At 41.4% G+C, this 14,847-nt stretch overlaps 2 protein-coding genes across 5 annotated transcripts in view; both read right to left on the reverse strand.

Annotated features, from left to right (window-relative positions):
• The window catches only part of smtnb (smoothelin b), a 92,140-nt gene extending 91,312 nt beyond the window's left edge, over positions 1 to 828 (reverse strand). For all 4 annotated transcript variants that reach the window (XM_045706730.1, XM_045706731.1, XM_014171305.2 and 1 more), the window contains exon 1: positions 357 to 828. In XM_045706730.1, coding sequence (XP_045562686.1) covers positions 357 to 407 — 51 coding nt within the window. In that variant the 5' untranslated portion in view covers positions 408 to 828. The remainder of the gene's footprint in view (positions 1 to 356) is intronic.
• Positions 829 to 3,082: 2,254 nt separating this feature from the next.
• LOC106585268 (TRAF-type zinc finger domain-containing protein 1) lies at positions 3,083 to 14,570 on the reverse strand. The gene is made up of 12 exons (XM_014171311.2): positions 14,323 to 14,570; positions 13,915 to 13,951; positions 13,689 to 13,824; positions 13,499 to 13,552; positions 12,951 to 13,389; positions 12,467 to 12,757; positions 12,189 to 12,253; positions 6,477 to 6,731; positions 6,072 to 6,210; positions 5,251 to 5,458; positions 3,830 to 3,896; positions 3,083 to 3,738 (listed from the first exon to the last, which is right to left on the reverse strand). Exons 2-12 carry the CDS (start codon positions 13,947 to 13,949, stop codon positions 3,700 to 3,702), a joined length of 1,728 nt encoding a protein of 575 aa, XP_014026786.1. The 5' UTR covers positions 13,950 to 13,951; positions 14,323 to 14,570; the 3' UTR covers positions 3,083 to 3,699.
• Positions 14,571 to 14,847: the final 277 nt, after the last annotated feature.

Raw genomic sequence — 14,847 nt, forward strand, 5'->3', positions numbered from 1 at the left:
TACATCCACAGTGTGATTTCAATGTTCTGTTTATTGTAAAATGAATCGGATTCCATTTTAAATTATGTAACATTCCAACTTATAATTCTAGTCCAAATATGGCATGATTACACTATTTGTATCCGTTTGCATCACTTTATGCCTGACTTTTATTTTGAAGGCAAATCGCAGATTCCACTATTGTGGCTAATCATTGTGGCTCCCGTTTCATAGGTACTGGGGAGAACCTGAGATTCTATGCCCAATTAGTCTCAGGTGTATTAAAAAAACGTTCATATTAGCCTCTAGTACAGTGTTATATGAGCCGAGGTACACACAAGATAAATAAAGCAGTATGCATTTCACACCATACTCACCAGATTCCGAAGCGACGGTTCATCCAAAGTTGAATATCTTTCAGCAGACATTTTCAGTTTTTAGGCTACAATGACAGGTAAAAAGCTCAAACTCAACGACGAACAAAAAGCCGGCTTTTGTTTTGGAAACGTCCTTCAAACAAATAACTGACCTATCAATGTAATAACGTTGACCAGCAGCAAACAAATGCTGGCAACAATTATATCCCAAAAGAAGATCCAAGACCCCTTTTGACGTGTCCGAATTGATGCTCCACCTGCTTGAATCGGAGTTTCTTCAAAGCAACTTTACAAATAATTTATGAGAGTCTGATCACAACGAAAATCTGCATCAAAATAACTTTGGGATTATGTCAACAAAAAACGATTGGAGTGATTTAGAGATGGAAAACATATTTAAAAACCTCAACTCTATCTGGCTTCGTTCACTTTTCTCTCACTCCTAAAATCTTTAGAATACGCGAACCAGAGTTTGAGGAGTTTGAATACAGAATCCCACTAGATTTGATATCTGCCCCGCCCCTGAAAGACTTATCGACCAATTGAATAACATTGAATAACATATTCAAAACCGAGGCCCTTCGTGGGTACTCAAGATGTATTTATTACAATCAATAAGTAATAAACATAATTACGTTCAGAAAAAAAAAACTAGAGCTAGAGGACAAAAATATTTAGATGTATTATTATGTTGCCTTTATGAGATACAATTTATTTTATAATTATCATCTAATAATTTTGAAATCCAATATCTACTAGATATGGTCAATAAAGTAATATAATATATTTTGCTTGGAAAATATTTTTTCGCCTAAACGTGATGGTATCGTTGGCTATATATCATGTGAACCTCATGAACCTCTTTCGTAGACATTCAGGTGCTGAATTGTTTTAAAGGCAGAAATAGATGAGTAGACTCTGCCCACCAGTGAACAATATGTGAACTACCAGAAGGCAACGCTTAACTTTTATTGACTTACACTGAACAAAAATATAAACATGTAAAGTGTTGGTCCCATGTTTCATGAGATAAAATAAAACACCCTAGAAATGATCCATATGCACTAAAAGCTTATTTCTCAAATTTTCCACACAAATATTTACATCCCTGTAAGTGAGCATTTCTTTGCCAAAATAATCCATCCACTTGACAGGTGTGGCATATCACAAAGCTAATTAAACAGCATGATCAATACACAGGCGCACCTTGTGCTGGGGACAATAGAAGGCCACTCTACAATGTGCAGGTTTAAAAAAAAAAATTCGCACAGCACAATGCCTCAGATGTCTAAAGTTTTGAGGGAGCGTGCAATTGGCTTGCTGACTGTGGGAATGTTCACCAAAGCTGTTGCCTGAGAATAGAATGTTCATTTATCTACCATATGCCGCTGTCGTCATTTTAGGGAATTTGGCACTACGTCCAACCGGCCTCACAACCGCAGACCACGTGTCTGGCATCGTGTGACAGGGGGATACGTAGTCAGTTGTACAACAATGCCTTCAACTGAAATGTGTCTTCTGCATTTAACCCAACCCCTGAATCAGAGAGGTGAGGGGAGGTGCCTTAATCGACATCCACGTCTTCGGCGCCCGGGGAACAGTGGGTTAACTGCCTTGCTCAGGGGCAGAATGACAACTTTTTGGTTACTGGCCTAACGCTCTAACCACTAGGCTAGTGCCCCATCGTGTAGCTGGGGTTATGGTATTAGCAGGCATAAGCTACGGACAACGAACACAATTGCATTTTATCAATGGAAATTTGAATGCAGAGATACCGTGACGAGATCCTGAGGCCCATTGTCGTGCCCTTCATCTGCCATCACCTCATGTTTCAGCGTGATGCATGGCCCCATGTCACAAGGATCTGTACACAATTCCAGTTCTTCCATGGCCTGCATACTCACCAGACGTCACCCATAGAGTATGTTTGGGATGCTCTGGATCGACAGCGTTTTCCAGTTCCCGCCAATTTCCAGCAACTTCGCACAGACATTGAAGAGTGGGACAACATTCCACAGGCCATAATCAACAGCCTGATCAACACTACGCGAAGCAGATGTACTGCATGAGGCAAATGGTGGTCACACCAGATACTGACTGGTTCTGATCCATGCCCCTACCCTACGTTTTTTGTTAAGATATGTGTCCAACAGATACATATCTGTATTCCCGGTCATGTGAAATCCATAGAATAGGGCCCAATGAATTTATTTCAACTGAGTGATTACCTTATGAACTATAACTCAGTCAAATCTTTGAAATAGTTGATGTTATATTATATTTTTGTTCAGTACAATTCACATGATGTTTAACCTATTGAATGAGGGATACAGCCAACACTGAACTGAAGAAATGAATGCCAATGGTCTGCAGACTATACTTTTATAGGTGGGGAAAATAGAGGACCATTGACCAAGTACTAACTTTGAATCTCTGCAAATCTCACTCTCTGGTCATACTGCAGTAACCAATGTGATATGTGTGGGTTTCAAAGCATTGCCGCCTATTACAATTCTAGGATGGCCATGTGATGAATACTTTGTATTGAGGACATTCTTCTACATTAAGAGTAATCCACAAGCTCCCTGTGTAACTCTTTGTTGTTGTATGTGTCGAACTGCTTTGCTTTATCTTGGCCAGGTCGCAATTGTAAATGAGAACTTGTTCTCAACTTGCCTACCTGGTTAAATAAAGGTGAAATAAAATAAAAAATAAACAAGCCCCTATGCATCAATACTCGGATTTATTAAAAGTATGAAGATGACATCAAACTTATAGGTGCAGTACTAAATACAAATAATGCTTAGATAATGCATTTATTTGTCATTATTCAGAGAACAGTACAATTACTTTGTGGCGCTTCAAGATTTCTTACATATACTTTTTATTTTTATTTTTTTAACATAGGTTTTTCAAGAGTATATGAAGGTGGGTTTTCAATTCTATACAATTTATTTATATTAAAAAAGTTTAACTGAAAGGATTACAATAAGAAGCTTAAAGTTATAACAAAATATTGGAATCACAAAAATGTCAGTTTGACTGTTTATATTTTGTTTTTTAAAGGTAGAGCGACTGATACATACCGACACACACACAGGCAATAAAGAGACTGGTCGTGTTCCCGGCCAACTATATTGGTTTGCATCAACCACTGGTTGCGCACCACATCATCTGCTGCGCAGTTGGGCATCAGTGTTAAACACCAACCTAAGCATGGAGAGATCTCGGAGGTGTCTTCAATGTTGTCAGCCAGGAACACCACTTTTAGAGTGACAGACCACGGCTCACACAAAAAGCATTTGGTGATTGCCTGCTGCTCTTTCCGTCGACAGTCTCAACCTCACTCCTCTTCCTGTTCTTTGTTTTGCTTCTTAGGCACCTAAAAATGAATGTGGTCACAGAAAACATTCAAATTTACTTAAAAGATGACCCCCATAGAAGCTCTAAAGAAACAAGGATTGTTTGTTTACCTTTGATGGCCCTGCATTCCTTAGTAACTTATTCCTTCTTCCCCCATTATTTTCTCTTAGGGGTGGTCTGGTGGATAGAGGCAAAATATTACATTTCATTTGGAAGCATTATCATTAGGGACGTGCATCTCTCCTTTCATGAACGACTCGACACCTATCTAGATGCATTGGCTCCAATATGATACAGGAACGATACTTTTTAGTTTGAAATGATTCGGTGCAATTCGTTTTGATTAGAGGTGGATCTGTCTGAGATTACTTCCCTAAACTGAGAGGCCCTCTGTTAGAGTATGTAGGCACCTGAGCAGAGCCAACAGGCAGCCTGAGCATCTACAACCCCACTATCAGATTAGGGGTGGGGGTAAATGTATGCCTTTGGTCCGCCCCCCCCCTTTTTATCTGAGATCACCATCACCCACTGATTAACTTGTCATTTTAGCAGATTGACATAGCACTAGCTCAACATTTTCAATATTTGTATTTAGAAATTAGCATGGCATTTAGCCATTTAACAATGCAGTTTTGGATTTTACCCCCCTTTCGAAAGCGAATGGTTTAGACCGTTTTTACCGCTTCAACCAATGAATGCGAAATGATTTCTGTCCTTTATGAAATTACCATGTTCATGTAAAAATGACCAAATACACTAACTGTTTAAAGTAAAACTACCAAAAGTATTTATGGTGAACTTGAACAATCTAAATAAAATCTGAATGAATGAAAACCCCAATCTGCAGTTGGATGTGAGATGCGTCCACTCTGGTAGGCTACACAACTCCGGTAAAACAACTTTCTACTGTGCATTCGGTAACAATGACCCAGCAAACTGCATAGGTTGTAACTAATAAAGCCTATCATTTGACATTGTGAAAGCCATTGTACAAGCATCTGAATGCTGAAGTGACAGATATTAGAACAGGGGATAGGTCTACCTCTCGTTTGTGCGAGCAGCTGTGTCTCCTAAACATTGCACACAGTTGTTACCTGACAGTCATATGCAGAACATGCATAAAAGTTCGAATGGCTACTGAACTGAAGGCGGCATCAATTCAGTCACAACAGATAAGAGGTATTTTTTTTTATAAAACCATATGAGTAAAAAACATTGGTAAACAGGCGATTTGTAACGTTTGAGCAATTTTTTTCTAACCGATGCATGCTTATTTTGGATCGGTTTGGGCTCCCATATGTGCACTCATAAATTAAACATTTGAACCAGGGAGCGATGCGTATTGGTGAATCGTTACATCCTTTAATTATCATCACTATATTATACCAAAGAAAACACCTAACACTAATTCTGTAACACAAAACGTAATCCAAATATTAGGTATCCAAACAATTTTAAATTAAGTTTTTGTACTAAAAACAAATTGTTTGTTAAAATTACATTATTATGGAAGGTTTGTCATTGTTCTTACCCCACAGCTGCTGCAGAGTTGGATTTGTGGCCTTCACTGAAAAGTGAGTGGCCCCCATCTGCCTCTCTGTCATGCTGGAGTCTGTTCTTCACCTGGGGATCACAGTTTGAGATCTTCCCTGTAATGGGCAGCCCACTGTGGTCTCTCTGCCATTCGTTTGGGCTTCGCACCGGGGGCCTCTCTCTGTCCAGCCCACTCAATGAGTCCACTTTAGATGCAAGCGAGTACACACACACACAAAATGAGTCAGTCTCTCTGAATTTGATGTACAAATTATACATAGCAGCATACCACCCTGCATCCCACTGCTGCCTTGTCTGAAGCGAAGTAGAGTTGGTCCCGAGATGGGAGACCAGATGCTGCTGGAAGTGGTGTTGGAGGGACAGTAGGAGGCACTCTTTCCTATGGTCTAAAAAAAGATATCCCAATACCCTAATGGCAGTAATTGGGGACATTACCCTGTGTAGGGTGCAGTCTTTTGGATGGGATGTTAAACAGGTGTCCTGACTCTCTGTGGTCACTAAAGATCCCATGGCTATTATAGTAAGAGAAGGGGTGTTAACCCCGGTGTCCTGGCTAAATTCCCAATCTGGCCCTCATACAATCATAGCCATCTTATCCCCAGCTTCCAACTGGCTTATTCACCCCCCCCCTGTAACTATTCCCCATGTCGTTGCTGTAAATGAGAATGTGTTTCAATCAACCTACCTTGTAAAATAAGGGTTTAATAAAATAAAAACAGGTGGATAGATGGAACCCAAGCAACATTGACTTTGTTAAAAATTATTGAGCATTGGTGAACATGGGGTTCAGTGTCTTACATTGGTGCTTGAGTCTCCTCTGCACCTCAGGGGAGTTCTGTCCACAGCTCTCTTTTGGAGGAAGAGATGGTTTCTGAAAGGACACTTTGCTGACCTTATCCACTGAGTGAGCAGAGCAGGGTCGGAGGTCACACTTATCCTGTAAACAAAGTGTCATGCTCTACTCCATTACTAGGAAATTACTATGGAGCAACATGTTAGTGCAATAACAATACTTGAGTAATTACAATGTTAATACACAGGTATAGGAGCAAAGTTACCAGATTTTCTACCTGTCAAAATGACTTTTTCCCCCTCATTTGTATTGTGACTAAGGACTTTTTGAAATTATTTGCATTCACTCTTTCAATATGATCTTCAGTTCTTACAGTACTGCATCTTGCACAGCAAATAACATAGGCCTACCTGGTGGTGAAAGACAACGGCCTCCGCCAGGGCCACTCCACAGAACTCACAGGGAATGACCACGTCCCCCTCTAGTGGACTGGCAGGTGAACTGTAGGAGAGCGGGGAGACTGAACGGGGCATGGTGGGGAAGCTAGGGGTGTCAGGTGGAATGTGCAGAAGACCAACAGCACCCCTAGCAATCCTGTCATCATAGCGTGGAGATGGAGGATGCTTGCTGAAAGCTGCAAAGGCTGAGGCTGGACTACAGCCAGTCTGAAAGACAACAAAAACAGCCATGGGGGGGGAAAAATGTATTTCTGCTCACCAGATAGATCAGGTGGCTAGCTACCTACCCTCAGGTAATTACCACATGATCCACACTATCGAATCAGCCCTCATATAGAAAATGACTAACAGTTCTTAACATTTACATATTGTGGCATTCCACCATAACTATCTACGTAACATAATTGTGAATTTAAAAGGGGCGGGGGTGGGATACCAAGCAGGGTTGGGTGATAGTATCGTCTATTGACGATGATTGACAGGCATCGTCGATGGTGACGACATCGTGATGTGACAAACGATGGTTTATCCCATTTGAACTTGACTGGCAAGGGCCGCACACGAGTGATATTCTGAGTAATCTGCCTAGTCCTATTTCAATAAATAGCACATGTTATATAGGCCAAAAGAACAGAGGAACGTAGGCCAGACAGGGAGGCGGAAAATGTCCAGTCAGAAAATATTATTGTTTCTCTCCCTCGGGTTCATGGGCCTTATAGCTGAAACCGAGAATTTGTTTTAGAACAGACACAATCCAATTCAATCACTTTGTCAGAATCACTTGATTTTAAATCTTCGCATACGTTTACCCATAGAAAGAGTGGTCATAAAGGGACATTTTGGACCTGAATGTCAAAACATTCATGAGATAAAAGGATGTCTCATGGTATGCAAAATAAGTCCATTTTGAGCATCTTTATTTCTTGAATGTTTTGGCATTCAAGTCCAAAAAGTCATTTTCTGACGACTTCTACAATGGGAAAATATGTATGGAAGGTTTTGTTCAAATCAAAAGGGGTGCCGTCAACTGTCAACCCTTGTGTCTAACTGTTTAAAAAAGTAGGCTATATTCCCTTGTCTCTCCATTTGATATTAATATGACTTTGGGCTAGGCTTTCATTGTTTTGTGCATGCATGCTTTCTCTAGCGATCAAACAATGAATGAATCTAAAAGATTTCCATCTCAAAAAGTTGTATTAATAGCCTAAAAACGTAAGGCAGCCAGGGGACTAATAAGAGGACAAACAAGATCAATGGCCTACAGAAAAATAAAATGACACGTTTTATCAAGTTTAAGCTTATTAAGACAGAAATGATCCGTGCAGGGCGGAAAAATCCCACCAAGCGAGGTTGAAAATCCAATGGCCAATAACCTATCCTCCTACTAGGAGTATTACATTCATGAACAGCAGCCTATTTCCCAAATATTCTAATAGCCTAAGGTACTGTTTTCCTAAGGTTGCCACTTTCAAAAATAAGTCGATTGGCTTAGGCTACTCTGAATCACAGCTTTATGCCCATTAAAGGAGAAGTTTACCCAAAATCCATAAACTCCCAAGTGATTTCATACATTGAAACTAGTTCAGTGGAGTTTGCCCTCTCCCTATCTTTTAGGATCCTTCGGTTTTCTGTCCCCATAATTCCAGATTGGATATCTCGTTCATATCCATTGTTGGTTAAGTGCTGGATACACACACTCGCAGCAATGCAAGGTTGGCCGCAGAATTATTTACTTTTACTATTTCGAATTGCTAATAACCATCTTCTGCATCTCTCCTTATCTTTTATGAGAAAACGGTGAAATTTGGTGTCTTCTTCCTTTGATTTCCAGTATAAAGTACAGCCAGGGACCGAATAATAGCTCTCTTTCTGCCATCTCCTTTTCCGGACTTTGCATAACTAAATTTAGCTGCGATATGCCTAATTTAAAATCAACTATCGCAACAGCTCCATCCCCCCCCACCCCAAAACATTTTATCTGACTTCAAGCTCCATAAAAGGGCATATCGTGACGTTTCTTCGCAGCAGGGTCTCTCCACGAGGGTGCACATGAGCATTAAACGGCAAATGATTTAGGTGGAAAAGTACACCTTTAGTGGCTCAAAACCGATAGCACATGACAAAAAGAGCTCATTCGGCCGTACACTTTCATAAAACGAATGTCCACATTTTGCAGATTTCGGAAACGTAAAATTCACTGGCAACGGAGCAGAGCGAGGCCTGCATCCAGCAACGTCACAAGTTCCATTTTTGTAGCCGTTTCAATACAGCACTACAGGGAGAGGGGGCAAACTCTACTGAACTAGTTTCAATGTATGAAATCACTTTACATAAGTATTCAGACCCTTTACTCAGTACTTTGTTGAAGCACATTTGGCAGCTATTACAGCCTTGAGTCTTCTTGGGTATGACGCTACAAGCTTGGCACACCTGTATTAGGGGAGTTCCTCCCATTCTTCTCTGCAGGTCATCTCAAGCCCTGTCAGGTTGGATGGGGAGTGTTGCCGCACAACTATTTTCAGGTCTCTCCAGGAGATGTCCAATCGGGTTCATGTCCAGGCTCTGGCTGGGCCACTCAAGGACATTCAGAGAGTTGTCCCAAAGCCACTCCTGTGTTGTCTTGGCTGTGTGCTCAGGGTTGTTGTCCTGTGGGAAGGTGAACCTTAGACCCAGTCTGAGGTCTTCAGTGCTCTGGAGCAGGTTTTCAACAAGGATCTCTCTGTACTTTTCTCCGTTCATCTTTACCTTGATCCTGCCACTGAAAAACATCCCCACAGCATGATGCTACCACCACCATGCTTCACTGTAGGGATGGTATTGGCCAGGTGATGAGGGGTGCCAGGTTTCCTCCAGATGTGACGCTTGGCATTCAGGCCAAAGAGTTTAATCTTGGTTTCCTCAGACAAGAGAATCTTGTTGCTCATGGTCTGAGTGTCATGTAGGCACCTTTTGGAAAACTCCAAGCAGGCTGTCACATGCCTTTAACTGAGGAGTGGCTTCCGTCGGGCCACTCTATCATAAAGGCCTGATTGGTGGAGTGCTGCAGAGATGGGAGAACCTTCCAGAAGGACAACCATCTACACAGACGAACTCTGTCAGAGTGACCATCGGGTTCTTGGTCACTTCCCTGACCAAGGCCCTTCTCCCCCGATTGCTCAGTTTGGTCACAATGCCAGTTCTAGGAAGAGTCTTGGTGGTTCCAAACTTCTTCCATTTAAGAATGATGGAGGCCACTGTTCTTGGGGACCTTCAATGCTGCAGAAATGTTTTGGTACCCTTCCTCAGATCTGTGCCTCAACACCACCCTGTCTCAGAGCTCTACAAACAATTCCTTCGACCTCATGGCTTAGTTTTGGCTCTGACATCCACTGTCAACTGTGTGACCTTATATAGACAGGTGTGTGCCTTTCCGAATCATGTCCAATCAATTGAATTTACCAAAGGTAGACTCCAATCAAGTTGTAGAAACATCTCAAGGATGATCAATGGAAACAGGACACGCCGGAGCGCAATTTTGAGTTTCACAGTAAATGGTCTGTACTTGTTATTTTTAATACATTTTTTTAAAATATCTAAAAACCTGTTTTCAGTTTGTTAAGGGGTATTGTATGTAGATTGATTCATATTTTTTATCCATCTTAGAATAAGGCTGTAACGTAACAAAATGTGGACAAAGTGAAGGGGTCTGAACACTTTCCGAATGCACTGTATAGTCCTCATAATGAAAACAGCTACTTGGATAACATCGTATATCATTTTAATAAGATCACATCCATGACTATTCACATGTACATATTCATTTACCATGGTTGAAGATGAAATATTGCAATTACTGATCGTAACATCTTCAGAAATCAGTGATTAGACAGCTTTATGGGAACATCACATTTCTGTGAATAATCTTTATATATCTGGCACACATGGTTGTGTATTCTACATCACTATGAACATTTTAAATTATTTTTGGGCATAGTACAATTATATTTCACACAGGTATGGTCATGTGAAATTATCCAAAAGACCACAGTGACTTGTTTGGTAGGAATAACTGTGGGCTTAATGTGTGCATTCTCTGATGGCCCTGTGTCTACAACTCTTTTTAATACCCAGGCTTAGCTGTGTGTGTGCGCAATTTGGTGCCTATTATCAAAGATAGAATCCAAAAACATAGCTGTCCCATTACCTGGAATTCTATGGCTAAGCTTCCAACATTCTAATGTCAATGGCACATGTGGGCGATTTTTAAACAAACAGTAGCTGTAGCTGGTGACTTAGAGTTGGTTATATTATATATACACACACTACCATTCAAAAGTTTGGTGTCACTTAGAAATGTCCTTGTTTTTGAAAGAAAAGCAAATTTTTTGTCCATTAAAATAACAATTTATCAATTTTTACAGTGTAGACATTGTTAATGTTGTAAATTACTATTGTAGCTGGAAACAACATTTTCTATGGAATATCTACATAGGTGTACAGAGGCCCATTATCAGCAACCGTCACTCCTGTGTTCCAATGGCACGTTGTGTTAGCTAATCCAAGTTTATCATTTTAAAAGGCTAATTGATCATTAAACTCTTTTGCAATTATGTTAGCACAGCTGAAAACGGTTGTTCTGATTAAAGCAGCAATAAAACTGTCCTTTAGACTAGTTGAGTATCTGGAGCGTCAGCATTTGTGGGTTCGATTACAGGCTCAAAATAGCCAGAAACAAAGAAATGTATTCTGAAACGCGTCAGTCTATTCTTGTTCTGAGAAATTAAGGCTTGTCCTTGTCCTCTTGCTCAGTTGTGCACCGGGGCCTCCCACTCTTTCTATTCTGGTTAGAGCCAGTTTGCCCTGTTCTGTGAAGGGAGTAGTACACAGCGCTGTACGAGATCTTCATTTTCTTGGCAATTTCTTGAATGGAATAGCCTTCATTTCTCAGAACAAGAATAGACTGACGAGTTTCAGAAAAATGGCAGGAAACAAATAACTTTCATCTGAAACTCGTCAGTCTATTCTTGTTCTGAGAAATTGCCAAGAAACTGAAGATCTCGTACAACCTGTGTACTACTCCCTTCACAGAACAACGCAAACTGGCTCTAACCAGAATAGAAAGAGTGGGAGGCCTGCACTTCGCCTCTGCCAAGGCTTTCAACAACATTATCTTTCTTCCTGATTCATCCAGTTGTAGCATGTGATGTCACGCTATAGCATAACTGTGGTTTTAGCTGTGTTTTTATCTTTGTAGAATGTATTTTTGGGGGGCAAAGCGGATGCCTAGTCGGTTGCACAACAATGCATTCAACTGAAATGTGTTATCCCCATTTAACACAACCCCTCTGAATCAAAAGGGAGAAATACCATCGTACATCGTTTTATAAGTACATAATCACGATAGGACAAAGGTTGACATCATCCAATCCTAATACTAAGTGCAAGACAAAATGAACGGTGACCAAGTATGAACTGTTATCAGGAGAGAAAACTGGGAAATTAGACCAGAGGGAGTGAACAAAAGAAAAACAACATCCACAGGAAGGAAATAAGGGGGAGGAGAGGGCCTGAATTTATAACTAACTGATGCAGCCTATAAAGGAAATTAATTCCCAGGCCCCGTCAGACTCAGCCGCCATTGAGTTAGCCTGACTTGTAGGCTAAGAGTCAAAAGATCCTTCTAACCTGGTGTAAAATGAGGTCCATTTCAGGAAACAGATCCTCACAGAACTCACAGGGCAACATGGTGTCTACATAGGAGAAAAAGAACAGAGGAATAATGGGTACAGAAGAAAACAAAGATTTATTCAGAACTTATTTAGAAACATCAGAGTTGAATGTAAAGAGGGGTGGAAACATCAAAATGTTAAAGGCAGAGGAGGGCAACATACTGTAACAGAAAATAATTCTCACATGAAAACAAACTGGGACAATAAGTGGTTTTTTTCTTTATAGTATTTCACCTGTCTGGTCAAGGTCTGTATTGGTGCCTGTGGTGATATGTTGGTAGTTGTTCGGGGGAGAGATGTGGGAGCCGGTGTTGGACATCCTTCCAAGTTTGTGGTCCCAGACATCCGTCCACAAGGCCCCCTCTCCTCCCCCTAGATCCCCAGTGTCCCCATCACTCTGCAGGCTGAGGGCCAGCAGGTAGTCCAGATTGGCAGAGTCCTCTCCCAGTGATTGGCCTGCAGGCCATGCCAATGATGCCATGCTGTAGTTGTTGTTGCCCACCACTGATGCTTCCTGTTCCAGCACTGGGGAGGTAAAACGACAAGTGAGATATGTTTTTACAAATCACACAAAAAAAATATTCCAATTAAACAATGTTCCACTTTAATATAGGGAAGTTTGTCAATACCAGAATATAAATTCTAATAGATGTTTTTTGGATAATGTAAAGGGACAAGAAAAACTTGAACACTTTGTATGAGCCATTGGCTGACGTACAGTGACTGAAGTCTGTATTCCTCGGGGCAATGTCCCCCCTTCCTCCCAGGCCCACTTGCCCCCGGGTGCTGTTGTGCACTCTGGCCTCCAGTGGCCGTGGTAGGGCCCTGCGGTCAGATGCACTGGCATTGTTCTTGTGGCCTCCTCCCTCCTTGGCCCTCAACAGGTTACGGATGGAGTAGGCTTCAAACCAGGCTCCTGGGGACTGGGGTTCTGCTGGGCTGTGACTTGCCCGGCTGTTGTTCCTCTTTTGAGGAGGCGTGAGGCTACCACACCAGGCTGGGTGGACAGCCTGCTCCCTCAACATTACATTGCACATGCAGAATGGACAGGGCTCTGTACGTGTACCACAATAATCCTCATGCTCCTTAGACTGACTGAAAACCAGCTCCAGGTCACAGTACTGACACGGCACCATCCGCTGAATGCAGTCAGAGCTCTGGAAAAGAGAGAGGTCAGATAAAAAGCCACGCCTCAGTTACAATGTAATACATGACCATCACATGTCAGGTAGATGAGGTCTCCATCCTGATACAAGTTTCACATACCTGGTGGGATTCGATATGGCTTTTCTCAACCTTTAAACCACACTTACATTTCACCTGAAATTTAAAGAAAAAGTTTGAAGCCTCCTTTGCAACAACTGTACAGCAACTTAGGGATGTCTCCCTAGCTTTGAATATGCTAACTTATGACTAGCCTAACCACCTCCCGCCCTCTCCATGTTTAGCACTGTACCTGCATATGCTCCTGCTCCTTGTGCTGCTTAAGATCTGAACGGGGCACTGGCTCTTGGCACACCTCACACAGAGCAATGTTCCGGCAACAGTGAATCTCGTGAGTAGTGAAATTAGCCTCTGGAATGTCATGCTGACTAGAGAGGGGGAGAGAAATAAAGAATGAGAGACAGAGAAAGAGCCCTAATGTGCATTTATCCACATTGTCCCTCAACATTCATACTTACCAATTGGCACAGAACGTTGTGCTTTCATCTGCCATGGCTTGCATTGACATAAAAAGAGAGAAAGAAAAATAGGTTGAAATTATCAATAGGCATTTGAAAAACTCTGGTGGCAAACAATCCCCCGAAAACGTATGAGGCATCAAATATCGCCTTTTATAGCTAGTTTGCTACAGAATGTACAGATGTTACAATGACCCACAACCGACATTATAGCTAGCTAGCAATCTGCCCAAAATAAATAGTAACGTTAGCTAGCTAGAAAACGTTCCCATTTAGCTAGTATCGTCATTTGGCTGACAATGACCAAGCGAACATTGAACGTAGCTAGCTATTGTTTCAGTTCAATGCTGGTAGTTTCGATTTCCCAGATTGTAACGGTATCTATTCATGAGAAAGTCACATAGCTACCTGTGCTGTGAGTTCAGTCCCTTGTTTGTTTGGCTAACGTAACTTCAGGTATCTCTAGACGCTAGTTAGCTTTTTGAATAGCAAAATGTCAGAGTATAATTCCGAGGTGACAATAAAGCTCTTCTGCTGCTAACTTTGTGTGATTTTGAACCTAGCTAGCTACTTTCCAAGCTCGTTCACGCAAGCCATTTTCAGGGTGCCAGCTAGCGAAGTGAGAGCGTTTCTTGAAAGTACTAGTGACGCACAACTCTGATTCGCTAGCCATCGAAAGACAGTTGACCAATGAGATGACCCGAGTGGAATTTTCTCATTTGATCATTGGGACGTCCATACCCTAAATCCTTAAACCCTACCTAACCTTCCTTAACCCTTGTAAATGTAAACTTCAATGGGGTAACTTCCGAGTTGCGACGTCCCAAGGTTCCTACCTAGCAAAGACTGACAAAATGAATATATTGTCTTTGTGAATGTTGTCTTCAGAAAAACATGAATTAACTTAACATAATGTTGATATAAATAACCAAT

Source organism: Salmo salar, chromosome ssa24 (assembly GCF_905237065.1).
Source record: "Salmo salar chromosome ssa24, Ssal_v3.1, whole genome shotgun sequence".
Lineage (NCBI taxonomy): Eukaryota > Metazoa > Chordata > Actinopteri > Salmoniformes > Salmonidae > Salmo > Salmo salar.

Coding starts and splice junctions, on each gene's coding strand:
- LOC106585268 (XM_014171311.2), bottom strand. CDS start 13,949: ATGGCAGATGAAAGCACAACGTTCTGTGCCAATTG. Junction 13,390..13,498: donor GCCATATCGAATCCCACCAG/GTATGTGAAACT, acceptor TCTCTTTTCCAG/AGCTCTGACTGCATTCAGCG. Junction 6,211..6,476: donor CCGTTGTCTTTCACCACCAG/GTAGGCCTATGT, acceptor CTTTGTTTACAG/GATAAGTGTGACCTCCGACC.